This window comes from Dama dama, chromosome 11 (assembly GCF_033118175.1).
Source record: "Dama dama isolate Ldn47 chromosome 11, ASM3311817v1, whole genome shotgun sequence".
Taxonomy (NCBI): Eukaryota; Metazoa; Chordata; class Mammalia; order Artiodactyla; family Cervidae; genus Dama; species Dama dama.
In genome coordinates this window covers 9558081-9572125 of record NC_083691.1, presented here as the reverse complement: position 1 = coordinate 9572125, position 14045 = coordinate 9558081, and the positions used below count along the sequence as shown (strand labels likewise).

The 14045-nt window shown below is 50.8% G+C and overlaps 1 protein-coding gene across 4 annotated transcripts in view; it reads left to right on the top strand.

Moving 5' to 3' along the window:
* The window catches only part of MVB12B (multivesicular body subunit 12B), a 185148-nt gene that overhangs the window by 103459 nt on the left and 67644 nt on the right, over window positions 1–14045 (top strand). For all 4 annotated transcript variants that reach the window (XM_061154639.1, XM_061154641.1, XM_061154640.1 and 1 more), the window contains one exon: window positions 877–971. In XM_061154639.1, coding sequence (XP_061010622.1) covers window positions 877–971 — 95 coding nt within the window. The remainder of the gene's footprint in view (window positions 1–876; window positions 972–14045) is intronic.

Here is a 14045-nt window from a genome sequence, read left to right as displayed (position 1 = left end):
GAACGTCAGCTTCCTTTATGTGATCTGTACCCTCCATCCCAGTCTCTCCTGTTTGGGGAACGACTGTGTGCCTGGAGCTCAAGCCATTGAGCAACTTCAAACCGGCCCCAGTCGTACCATGAAGGGGTGACTGTGTCCCGCAGACCTGTTGGGTTTTAAATGTCTTTCCTATTATCGTTGTCTTTTCTTCTCGGCATTCACTAAATGGCAGCTGATAACCACACCAAATGGATTATGTGCTTTGAACGAGGACACACTTAGGCTCTGGGCATTGTGAGCCTTAATGGCCAACACCTGCACCATAAAAGACGCACTGGGTCAATTGATGGTGCTTTCTGGGCATCTGCTGTGTGCTCCCACCTGAGGGGGACGTGTGCCGCTCACAGCAGTTCAGAGGAACATGCTATTCTGATGCTCAGTGGGCCTCATTTCCTGGGCTCACCTGGTAATAACCCCCAACATCTTCCTTCACCAAGTGCTTCCTGGGACAGGCGTGGAAGCCACTGGGTGGATAACGGGACCAAGACGACGGGACAAACCGAGGCTTGTGTTCAGAGCTGAGCATCCTGGTCCCCTTGGCGCGCTTTGCCCAGTGAGCAGAGATCAGGATTAAGTCACCCGCCTCCTCCAGGCACCTGGGACATCACATAAGGCTTGGGAAACCCTTTCTTCCTCTTGGATGTCCTTGCCCGTAGGGAAAAGGTAGCTGCTGAAGTCCAGAACCTTCTCAACTCCTTGGGGAACTCGAGCTGCTTGGGTAGACAGAGGCCCGCTGCGCTGTGCGCTGTGGGCTGATGGTGGCGCCTGTGCTTTCTGAGCCTTGGGGACTGCACCATGCTCCCAGTAACCTCCTTTTTTCTCCTCCCTCCTCCTCAGGCACATCTCTCTCACGCTCCCCGCTACCTTCCGAGGCAGGAACAGCACTCGGGCTGACTATGAATACCAGCACTCCAATCTCTATGCCATCTCAGGTAGGTGGGCCCCCGCCAAGGGCCAGCGAGCACCTCTGTGTCCCGGGCACCACCCGCCGCTGTGCGTCTCACTGGTCGCTCTCCCCCTGCAAGGGGCCTGCTCCCCGCAGGGCCCAGGCCTCCCCGTTCCTCCATGTCGCCGCAGCATGTAGTGACGGGCCAGATCCTCAGCATGTTTTGAAACTAATGATGAAAAACAGTGTGTGGGTTTCGCAAGCTTGAAGGGAGGTTTCCGGAGAATAGTGACCACATTGTTCACCTGCCAGGTCCAAGCCAGGTTCCCCACAGGGACCGGGGACCGTGCAGACCTGAGGCCCATTGCCGCCTGCCCTCCTGTCCACGTCTGTCCTCACCTCTCATTTCTCAAGACCAGGTTTGCAACCAGAGGGTACACGGGCAGCCTCCCCCCAACCCAGCACCCCCACCTCTGTCATATGAGTCTGTGATTTCCGAACTCGGCCTTGAAATGGATAGTGTTACCTTGGCAGGAATTTCGTCAGTCCCAGTTTTCTTTTTCACCTTCACCCAGAGAGGGAAAAACTTACAAAGCCTTATTACGGAATTGAGATTCATTAGGTGGCGGGCAGTGCAGGTGACTTGCTAAGAGTTGAGGAAACCCACGAACTTGACTCCGATTATACAGGGGCCTCCAGTCGGGGACCTTAGTGTATCAGGGGGAAATGGCACATTGGTGCCACTTACCAGAGCATGCCCCTAATGGTGAGTGACATTTTGAACACGGGAACATGGCATTCATTCATGTACCATAATGAACCGGTTATTTGAAAGGTAATCTTTTTTTCTAAAAATTGCAACTTCAGGGTACTAAATAGATGAACTAGAACAATGGTATAATTCGCGTCAGTATTAGTTTTTCTTGTTATGATCACTCCCTAATAGGTTTGGAAGGATAAGCAAAGGCCAGTTGTTCCATTTCTGGGTGGCACTCCTGCCGGGAAAGGGGAGCGACAGGGAGGGCCCCACAGCCCTCGTCCTGGCCCCATGCCGGCAGCCGAGTCCCCAAGGGGAGCAGGCGCGTGTTGTCTGAGAGCAGCGTCTCCAGGGAGAATTTCTTCTGTGCTCTGGCTATTTCAGCAGAGTCGACAAGGAGCATAACAAGTGTGGAAAGATGACCTATTTTGTAGAAAAGCTGAATATTTCCCCAGATGCTTAGTGGCAGAGTGGTGCAAAACAGGCCTGTGAAATCCAGTGGGGTGAAATCCCGCTCCGAATGCACATATAGGCGGCTCAACCAAAGCAGATGCCTTTTCCCCCCTCCAGCTTGCAAATCTTTTTCCAGCCACAGGGTCTGGCTGCCCCCACCTCACCTGGGTTCTCTGATGGCTTTCCCAGCTGTTGACATTTCTGCAGAGAAGGGCCCACGAAGTGAAGTCTCTGGTTTGGCAGGAATGTTCCTGTCTGCCCCTGGACCACTGCTTCCTCGCCCCGCAGCTTTGATGAGGTGTTGTCTGGGTTCATTTCAGCTGTTAGTTTAGCAGTACCGAGGTAACAGCCTCAAGACACAGGGGAAGCCATTCAGGAACTTCCTGTTACATTTATGTAAGTGGCAGTCAATTGGATTTTATCTTCCAAACAGAGGTAGTTTAGGCCACAGCCCACAGCAGCAGGCAGCTCAGGCCTCCTCAGCGTCTGCAGGCCCCAAATTGCTCCACCAGGGTCCAGGATTGCTTCATTGTGAGGCTGCCAGGCATGCCCCGCAGGGCCCGCTGGCTCCGTAAGGCCTGCAAGCTCAGCACTGGGCAACCATGGTGCAGCTGGGAAGCCTGCCCGCCTGCCCGCCCACCAGCAGCCTGCCTGCGAGCCGATCTGGCTAGAGGGAAGCAGAGACACCCTCCCCCCTGTCACCCCCCGTTCCAACAGTGTTTGGCACCGAATGGCACGTCTCAGTTTAGTATTGCGAAGTTAAGGTTTCAAAGGTTTATTCCAGAAACAGTCAAGGTAACGGGTGCCCCAGGCCCAGCCCACGCCCGTCGCCTGCTGCCATGATGGCTGGTGCTCTGCTGGTAATGGATTGAACCACCACGCTGTTCTCCTTCCAAACCAGCCCTGCACACATTGGCTGCAGACCTCAGGCCCTGAGCCTTTGGTGCAAACTCCTGGTCTGCTCTGGTTCTTTCCTGAAAACACTTGATTACCGCCCCCTTCATTTGTAGTCCCTTCTTAAGATAAGTAGATTTCCAAACAAGGTAATTAGAAATTTGAAAAGCAGCCCACGTTTCATTTGTACATGAGGTTATTAAAGTAATATTTACTTTTGCATATTTTCCCAAGGGTGTACCTGCTACGATCTCCCCTCTGTACTTTCACTGAGACAGTTCATCTGTGTCCTACCTGCAGCGGGAGTGACACTGCTGGGGGGTCTGGTGCAGACCATGTGTAGCTCTGTCCCCGGCACACAGAGGTGCCCCTGAAACACTGTGAGAGAAGGGAGGGAGGAAGAAAAGCTTTTAGCCCATGTCTACCTTGCCCAGGAATACCCTTTATGACATCTCAGGGAGGTCCTAAATGCTATTTGAGCCCTCCAGCAGCTGGGGCCACCACCTCCGAGCAGCCCAGCCCATTTCCGCAAGGTCCTCCTATGTTCAGCCATGCTGTCTCGCTGTACATTCATATCCGCCCAGTCATTTGGGATACCACGCATCCCATCAGCAATGCGTGCCAACTATTCTCCACCATCCAGCCCGTGGGTAGCTCTCTCCTCCCCACAGAATTGGGGTGAGGAACTTCTACAGGCTCTGTGCTAAAATCCTGAGACGCTTACTCCTTTCTCTGCCAGCTATTACCCTCATCAGAATGGCCACGAAGCACAACTTTGATCCTCACACTTCCTCTTCCAGGAATTTCCTCTGGAAAATGCTTACAGATGTGCAAAAAAAAAAAAAAAAAGATTTATCCGCAAGGGCGAGCACTGCTGCTTTTTAAATGTAATAACTCAAAAAAAGAGGTGGGGGGTGGATATCCTAAATGTCTAAAACAAAGGCAAGTCGGTTAAATTATGAAACCTCCATACAGTGGCCTTAACTTCTCAAGCATCAAACAAATTTTTTATTTAGATAAAAAGGTGTGCGTGAATACTGCTAAGTGACAACCAGTGTGTGCAGTGTGATCTCATTTTAAGGGATATATCCACAGGCCTGGAAACGTAGGTGTTCCAGCACCAAGATGTTCACAGTGGTTTTCACTGGGTTTTCTAGCACTTTTTGTTTCTTTGCAGTGTCTCACTTTTCTATGATAACACATGTTACTCCCATAATAAGAAAAAATACAGGCTTGAGGTTAATTCAGCACACTCTTGGGAAGCTTCCCAAGTGGCCACCGTCTTTTCTGAGGGCTCACAAGCCTTCCTCTGAGTGCTTCACAAGGACTTCCCTGTGGCTCAGGTGGTAAAGAATCTGCCTGCAATTCAGGAGAACCTGGGTTCAATCCTTGGGTTGGGAAGATCCCCTGGAGAAGGGAATGGTAATGCACTCCAGTTTCCTTGCCTGGAGAATCAGTCCCATGCACAGAGGAGCCTGGTGGGCTACAGTCCATGGGATCACAGAGTCAGATACGACTGAGCAACTAACATTCTCTCTGACTCATGCTGTGCTTTCGAATTTTAATGGAAATCACTTCCAGACCACAGGTCAATAGCTTCTTATTGTCCCTTTTTATGGACATGATTGTTTTCTGTTGTTCAGTCCCCTGGACCCTCCTGTCCACTGATGTTCCTCAGAGATCACTGACCATCTTCTGCGTCTGCATCTTCTGGCCCTCCAGTCCCCACCTGAGCCCGAAAGCACCTGGACATGCCTGCTGTCACCTCACCTTTCTTGCTCCTCAAATCCCCCATCACCATGTTATTCACTCTCTAGGGTTTGAGGATGGTTTTCCTTGAAAGAGTAGATGAAGTAAAATGGTGGGTGCCTGGTGTGGCCCACTCTGTAACCCGCCTATATTAGGGTCGGCAAACCACTTTTTAAACTGGTCTCACTTGTGACCAGTGGCCGCTGGCAGGCGCATGCTTTCCTGATCGTGTTCTCACTGCTGTGTCTCCCTCGGTTAGATGCCCTTGAGGTCTTGTCCCCCGGGAGGACCCTCTTCAAGGCCTGTTGATTTCTCTACATTCTGTCCCAGAGCCCCAGCTCCTGAGTTTCCTTGTCAGAACTTCTAGTGACTTAGTTTTCTTTTAAAGAACATCTTCTTGCTCCTGAAAATCTTCTATTTTGGTCCCAGGTGATGGGCTCCTCCCCCCCTCTTTTTTTTTTCTTATTTTTTTTTTTAGATGTTTAGATGTCTGAACACTTATTCATTTCTCTTCCACTTACTCGAGAAAGATTTAAGGTAACTCTGAAAACACATGTAGCAAAGTGAAAATGGAAGGGGAAGAGCAGAAGTGAATGAAAATACGGGATAGCAGAGTAGGGTGCAGCCATGGGTAAAGTTTTGCATGAAGGGGAGATTCCAGGTTTGGTCCGGAGTGAGCAGTCTTTTTATAGACAACGTAGAAACAAGCCAGTTGTTCGGGAAGAACGTTAACTATTCCTTTTATGAATCCTTCCTCATAGAGGGGGCCCTGTAAGGTGCTGGAAACAACAGAAGAGCTGCTTTTCAGTGAGCTTGATAAGTATAGATTGTGACCTACTCATGTTTGAAACCCTAAAGGTTTGGAAGTTGAATGCAGCAATTTATTTATTTATTTATTTTTAACTATGCCAAGTCTTCATTGCTGCACACCCACTTTCTATAGTTGAGCAGGGGCTACTCTAGTTGCCGTTCCCAGGCTTCTCATTACAGTGGCTCCTCTTGTTGCAGAGGACGGGCTCTAGGGCACACAGACCTCAGTCATCGTGGTGCAAGCGCCCAGTGGCTCCGAGGCACATGGGGTCTTCCCTGACCAGGGATCGAACCAGTGTCCCCTGCATAGGCAGGGGAGTTCTTAACCACAGGACCACCAGGGAAGCCCGCGTGAGATGTTTCTTAAGAAATGTCCTTGTGCTGGGCATCAGACCAGGGGCCGGAGACCTGGGGGACATCAGGAAAGAGGAGCTCCCTGACGTCCTGTCCACCTTGAGGGCCTCCTGTGCCAGGGGTCCCTATAACCAGCGGCTCAGTTCAGAGACCCCAGGATTGTTTTTTCCAACCTAGGAACGTCCCATCAGTTTCATGGCAGGTTTTACTTCATGAACAGGGAAACGACACTGTAACGTTCTTTTGTTTTTGTGGTGGTTATAAACCGATTCATAGATCCACGTGAAGAATTTTTTCCCAAAGAACTTATTTTTTCCTCCCTTTTGAAAAAATCAACATAGTCATATAAAATAGTAAAATAAAGCAGATGCATATTAAAACCAGCACGTAATAAAGCCAAAGCTCTCAAACTCAGACAGCCCACAGTTTCAGGGTGAGCCACACGCAGAAATGCGTGGAGGCCATGCGGTGCGGGGAAGCACCTTTTAGCGCCTGACATCTTCATCTGTCCATCAGCACCAGGCCGACCACATCATGTATTTTGCACGTCGTCACTTTTGAGAGTGAAAGGGGCATGGAGCTGCCCCAGGACAGAGCCAGAGAACCCCAGCCGACCCTGGCCAACTGGGGGTGTGTTCACCCTGCCTTGAGCTCTTCTGGGTTTTTCAGGTTTTTTTTTTTCCTTTTTGGTTTTCTTTTTGATTGCTGGAAAAGCCAGCTTATTGCCCTCCACAGCTGTTCCCTCTTAAAAACCAATCCGTTTTCAAGATGTTTGACATCAGGAAGCATTGAGCATGGACAAGCCCGAGTCCATCAGCAGGCAGTGTAGCCATGACCCTCATTCAGAGAGAAGGGGGATTTTACCTGAAACACAGAACCCCGTACCAGCTGTGTGACTCTGACATCAGACCAGGAAAGCGCAAAGCAATTAAAAATAATTAATGATTTCTGAATATCAGCCTTCTCCATGCAGTTTTAATCTAGTCCTCATTTAAATTGGAAGACGGACATTTAATTATCAGTATTATGAAATTCATGATTTATATATTTCATCCAACTGGATAAAATTTCTGCCACCAGCTCTTCATCTTATTATGAAAAGAAAAAGAATCTGTGTGTTTTTACAATGTGATCCTTTAAAAACTCATCTATAGCATACCAAACAATTACGAATGTATTTTCCTTTCATTTTTAGTGATTGCATTATTTCTGTCTTTTAATTAGAAGAAGAAAATCTCACCAGGAAAGTCAGAAATAAACTTGATACTTTAATGACCATAAAGCGATGCCAGGTGGGAAAACGACCAAAAGGCTAAAACAGTCAGGCTCATGAGAAATGAGAAGTGCCCTTCTTTTCTGTGTAAGGGGTTCTGACCGACAGCCGTCCACGTGCCATGTTTATGCTGCAGAGTTTACGTGTGTTTGTGTGTGGCTCCGCTTTCCCCACGTGTGTGGGTGAGTGCCAGCCTGCAGGTGGGTTCACAACCTCAAAGCTGAGGAAGGGCCGCCAGCTTCCAGCCGGAGCCCCAGAGTAAACGCTGGTTGCCCTTCTGCGTTCACAGGCACCTCTGCGGCCTGTGAATTAATGGACATGTTCTTGCGGCTTCTGTGGCCTTGAACTTCAGACCTCCCCCTGCCCGCCCCCGCCCCCCGCCCCCCACAGCCTGCCTCTTTTCCTGTATCCTCCACTGAGGATTTCAGACTCACCTAGGACGGCTTGGAGTGGTGGGGGGTGAGCTGGAGGGAGGGGAGACAGGGAACCAAGGGAGGAACATGGGTTTGATGTGGCCGTAGATAATAGCATATGGGGAAGATTCCTCAGTGGAGTGAAAAAAGAATTTATTTATAATAATGGTGCTCGAATCAAGGAGGAAATAAGTCATTTTAAAGGCATATAAATTTTTATCATCCCCTCTAACAGCCATGGCGTCCCTTGTCTATCCATCTCTTCCTGCCCCGACAACAAAACCGAGCACAAAGGGAACTTGGAGAAGAGAAGGCAGAACCGAACGGGCGTGGGCGGGGACTTGCTCGCGCCATGTATCTGTACATCCTGATGCAAAGGTGCCGGTGACAGGTGGCCAGGTTTGCTCTGTACACAAGCATGTGTGTGCTGTCAGGCACTCACACGCTGCCTTGTTGCGATTGATGAATTGCCTGCTTTCTTGATTAAACCTTCCGTCACTTAAGAAACAAAAAGCCTGTGTTTAGATGGCAGAGTGGGACACGTCAAAAAAATCTGTCTCCTTTACCTTTGTGCAGATGTTGGGCACAGACTGTAACATGTATTATTAAAATGAATGTGGCATTTACTGTGCATTATTCCTTTCCTGGGAGAAAGGACTGTAAATTATATGCTAATAATAAGCTTTAACCCTTTCGAAATGCAAAAGATTTAAGAGTGCAAATATTCATGTAGGCCCGGCTAATTGGACGTGCTCTCATACACCCAACAGTGGTTGCTGTGTCACCGGAGTTAATGAACTGCGTGTGCGGGCGGACACCCAGGGCGCTTGGGGAGCTCTGGCCTCCTGGAGGGGCTCTGCTGTGTAGGCGCCTCTGCTAGGATTTTGCAGAGAGAGACCCCGAAACCCCTCGGCTGGGCTCTGGGTCACCCTGCTGACAGATGAGGTCCAGAGCCTTGTCCAGGCGCATCTTCTGGACCGGAGCGTCAGGCGTGGTCCTCTGTGCTCTGCGTCCCCGCCTACAGGGCCGGCTGGGCTCGGACCTGGCAGTACCAGCTGTTGGTGCTCGCACCTCCTTGACCTGGCTTATCAGTCCCTAGTCCCGTTGCCCAGGTGGCAGACTGACGTCCCCGAAGCACACCTCGTCAGATCACGTTCACGCCAGCCCCAGCCCACTGCTGACTACGTTCACGCGTACCTCTCCTGCCCAGAGTCGGGGCTGTCGATGGCCAGTCTCTACCTGTCCGGAGTCTCTTCCTCCGGGCCCCCGCAGCCCAGGTAGCTCCCGGTGTCCTCACCATTGTGTCTTTCTGTGCACCTGTCCCTGCCGGTCCCATGGCCCGACGGCCCCTCCGTCTCCTCTGCTGACCCATCCTTGAAGGCCTGCTTCCACACTGCCTCTGCCACGAGCTTTGTCTGATTCCCTCCCAGTTGGGGTGCTGGTTTCCTCCCCCTAGGCTTTGTGTTGGAGCGATTTCACCTGTGAGCACGCTCAGACGGCAGAGGCTGTGTTTAGAAGAAAGGATGGAGCCTGTCTTCACTCCTGTTTGAGTCATTCAGGATGTTATTAAAGGCAGAGAGAAAAGAACGACTGTTCACTTCTCTCTTCATTCAGCAGACAGCGCTGCCATGTGCCAGGCCCCGTGTTCCCTCTTCCAGGGCAGCGGGAAGATTCAGCATGTGACTGACGGGGCATTTGGGGTCAGAAGCGCATGTGGCCATCGCACAGAGCCACCATGAATGGCCGCACAGGTTGTGCACTGAACAACCCACACAGTTGGTTCCCAGGTAGAGCTGTGCAAGGGCCCTGAGTTATGTGACCCTGGGCAAGTCACTTGATGCTAGTTATTCACCCCTCCCTGGTGGTTCAGATGGTAAAGAATCTGCCCACAATGCAGGAGACCTGGGTTCGATCTCTGGGTCAGGAAGCGCCCCTGGAGAAGGAAATGGCAGCCCACTCCAGTATTCTTGCCTGGAGAATCCCCAAGGACAGAGAAGCCTGGCAGTTACAGTCCATGGGGTCACAGAGAGCTGGACACGACTGAGTGACTAACACTTTCACTTTTGAGATAATGCAGTAACTGCCTGTTGCCTTCCCAGTTGTTGTTACGAGGGTCCAGGGTGTGTAAGAGTATTTCATAAATCGGGAAGCAATGCAGGAATGTCACTCCTCTCGTTGCTCATCTCCCCTGCTGGAGCTCAGAGGTTTGTTGAGAATTATCACCCAGAGGACACTGGCTCATCTTCTCAGTCCTGCGCTCCGTTGTGTGATTTTATACAGAAGATTTCTTCTCAGCAGTCGGAGTGCTCTGCGTGCTCAGGGAAGCCATCTTCCTGGGGCCAGAGAAGCTTGCAGGAAAGGCTCTGGCAGGGCTCAGCTGGGCACCACCCAGAAAGGAGACGTCCTGTCACATGTCGTCACTTAGACGTGGGCTGTTTCACGTGGCCAGCGGCCCACAAGCCCTTTCTCGGGAAAGTGACAGGATGCTGTTGTGGGGGCAGGAAGGGAAGACGCGTTTGGCAGAGTGAGCCGGCAACCTCCATAAAATCTTCCAACGCGCCTCTGGTTTTTCGGAGGAAAAGTGCTTGCGGCGGGGGTTTGGGGTGGGGGGTGGGTGTGCTGCTTTCGTCTCCCAAGTTTTCATTTCTGCTTTTCCTGTGCTCCCCCGGCAGGAGAAAGTTAAGACTTTTTCCAGTTTCGTCATGGTGAAAAATAAAAATATAATGAGGTGACAGATACTTGAGTGTTCTTAAAAGATGGCCACCCCCTGCTGTGCCTTCATTCTCCATATTTTTCTTTCAAGCGTGGCAGAGAGTAGGTGGCGTTGGTTTAATGGGCCACGTCCCCCTTCCTCTTAAATCCTTGAGTGAGGCAGCTGAGAGGCGGTGGGAAGAGCCCAGACAGGAGCCAGAAGGCTGGGTGCAGTGAAGTTTCTGCCACTTACCAGCCCAGTGACGTCAGGCATGGCATCAAACCTTTCTGGACCTGATGCCCCTGTCTCTCGACATCAGTAATTGCAATAAAAATGTTAATTATTCAAGTGTAGCAATAGTTCAGCTCATGTTTTTTGGAAGCATCCTCTGTGTCGGCCATTATCTGGCACCTAAGGGAGCAGCAATAACACCTCCAGGGGCTAGGGCCGTGTGGGAAGGAGCTTGTGTGGTTTTCACATTGGGATACCCGAAACGTTACCAGCAAATGCGAACTTACTGCCTCCACGCTTCAGAGAAATTCCATCCAAACACTGTCTTGACCATAAAGGTCCCACACATGGACAGAGAAAAGCCATCTCTCTGACACCTTTCTCTCCGCATGTGTATCTTCTTTGTCTAGTTTTTAAGCAGAAATATGTCTCCATTTCCCCATCATAATTCACTTTCTGACAGGCAGCATGACTAGGGTCCTTTCTGAAGGCCTACCTAGAGAGGGCTACCCAGGTGGCACTAGTGGTAAAGAATCCTCCCACCCAAGCAGGAAAATATAAATGACCCAGGTTCCATCCATGGGTCAGGAAGATCCCCTGGAGAAGGAAATAGCAACCCACTCCAGTATTCTCACCTGGAGAATTCCTTGGACAGAGGAGCCTGCCGTCTGTAGGGTCGCAAAGAGTCGGACACGACTGAAGCGACTTAGCGTGCAGCCAGAGAAATGCTGAAAACAAATGGAAGACACTCAATCTCAGCTCTTCATCTGCTCTTAGCACGTCTTCAGAGGTTTTCTCTGGAGTGGGTGAAGTCATCGGGGTTACCAAACACTCCTGTCTAGGAGAAGCTTGTATCAAACTAGCCTTTTGTTTCTCTTTATACCTCTGTCTGTCTCTGTCTTGCAGTAACAGACTATCAGCTGAGAGGGAAAAAATGATATAATTAAGGTAACTTCTTTAAGCACATTTCAGGAGCTGAAGTTGTTTTTGCTTTTATTAAAATGGATCACTTTAATTTATTTTAATAAATCTAACCTTCCTCTAGACTTACCATGTACAAAACTCTGTAGTAAGCCCTTCCCATGCATTTTGTTATTTAATCCCAGCAAATCCTTACCAAGAACCTTACAGAAAACCTTCGGGGTTTGTACTGTTACTGCTATGATCTCTGTTTTACAGATGGAGCGGCCAGTATTGCTGAATCCCCATGTTCAAGCCGTGCTCAAGGCCTTAGAGAATAAATACCTGTAGTAATAATAATGAAAGTGAAAGTGCAAGTTGCTCAGTGGTGTCCGGCTGAGTACAGTCCATGGAATTCTCCAGGCCAGAATACTGGCGTGGGTAGCCTTTCCCTTCTCCAGGGGATCTTCCCAACCCAGGGATCGAACCCAGGTCTCCTGCATTGCAGGCAGATTCTGTACATTAATATGACAATAATAATAAACATTGTGCAGGTGGAGAAACTGAGGTTTGAGAGTGGTTTACCCATAGTTAGCAGTGCTAATCAGCGGAAGGGCTGACATTCAAGCCTGTCCAGCCCCTAAGCTCCCTGCCACTACCCTGGGGACCACTCCTTCTAGCTGGGGACCCTGCCCCTCCCTGTGTCAAGTGAAGTTGGAAGGACACACACACCCAGAGTGGCTCACAGGAGGACTCGGTCTCAGTGTTGCTTAATCTCAGGTGGCCCCTGGACCATCATCTCTGGGACCTCATCATAGTGAGGCCTTCCATGCTTGACTGATGATGCCCTCCCCCACCCCCGCATCCTCAGGGCACCTCCAGGGGTAAGTGTGGCTCCTGCTGGGCAGAACAGTGCAGAGCTGAGCACACAGCCCCTCTTGTAAAGCTGAGTGGCCTTAGGCAAGAGCCTTCACCTTTCTGGGCCTTAGTTTCCTCGTCTGTCAAATGGGAACAGCAGTGGTTTGCAGTGAGGGTTAGAACCGAGCCTGGCACATAGGAGGTGCTGTGGGGTGTCCTTATGATTGTAATTATCCCACAGCTTTTCCTCTGCCCCTTCTCAGATCCTTTCCAGACCAGCAAGGGCAATATTCCAGATGCTTCAAGGAACCTCCCCGCCATCAGCAGGCAAGGCTACTGCTGGTCCTGCTGTTGGAAACCTCTGTCTGGGGTTGGGGGAGCTCTGGACACCTGGGTGTCCACTTGCCATGGTCTTCCATCAGCCCTGTGGTGACAGTGGCCGGCCCAGACACACCTTCTCCCGTCTTGGAACTGAACTGTAGGCGTCTTCCCCCACCCCAGCTCTCTGAGCCCTGCCCACGGCAGGGCTCCTGTGTGAACTGACACTCACCATAGTGCCACCTGCTCTGAAGCTTCACCCTCCAGATTGGGCTTCCTAAGGTGCCAGCCTCTCCCGAGGTGACTGAGCCGTCCCAGACCCTGTGTGACCCCGTGTGCTCCTGGTCCCAGCTCCCCTCCTGCCGGCTCCACTGCCCGAGTTCTGCCGCCCATGTGGCCCCGCTTCCAGGCTGCAGCCTGGCTGACCTACCTCAGTAGTCCTCGGGGATCAGCTGCCAGCTGGGTGTCTGTAGACTCCTGATGACTGAGCGAGTAATGATGGGGGTGTTGGTAGAACTCGGGGAGTGGCTGGACGGCTGCACAGGAACTCGTGATGAGACGGGAAGTTTTCTCTGTCCCCCACACAGGACATGAGGATGGGTGCTTTTAACTGCTGGCCTCAGGACCAAAGAGTTCTGATCTGTTCTGTAGCAACGAAGCCACCTTTCCCGTGGACAGAATACCTGCATCCATCCGCTGTCGTGCATTTGGCGTCCGTGTCCTGAATACCCAGTACTTTTTTTCCCCATCTGTTTATAAATGGCCAGTGACGGTCTTAACCTGTTTATGTTTAAAGAACAGACTTCATTGCTCCAGCCTAGAGTTGGGATGGGGTGTATTTATCACATGTCCCAGAGAACGCGGGCCCTCAGTCCTCAGATTTGTCTTTCGATTGTCTCCTAGACAATGAGTGATGCAGAGCTCTCAGCCAAGGTTGAGATCCTTTGTTAGCGAGCGGTTTCTCGCGCCTGGCTTGTTTTATAGCGTGAACGATCTGATGATCCACCGGCGAGGTGACATCCATAATTTTGAATGAGAGAGCAAAGCTTGCCTCGTCGGCCCTAAGCATCGCTCCTGGTGACACGCTTAGAAGTACTTAATCGCTTGCTACCTGGAGGCAATAAACGCACCCATCTTTCTGTTCCATTGCCTCCTGTGTTTACCTTAAATATGCCCTGGGCTAACAGAATGCCAGTGTCACTCCTGTCAGAGGGTCCCTTGGCTTGTGAATTACACAGCTGCCTCTCACCGTTCTTCCGGCCAAAGGTAGTTGGGCCTCTCGTAGGCCCAGCGTGGGCACCTTCTTTGGCGATAAGCCTCTTGGCTGTTGATGCTGCTTGTAAACTTTGCCGTCTGATTGGTTTTCCCATTTCTGAGAAGGGTGACCTGTTCTTGATTGTAACGTCTCATTCAGTGCT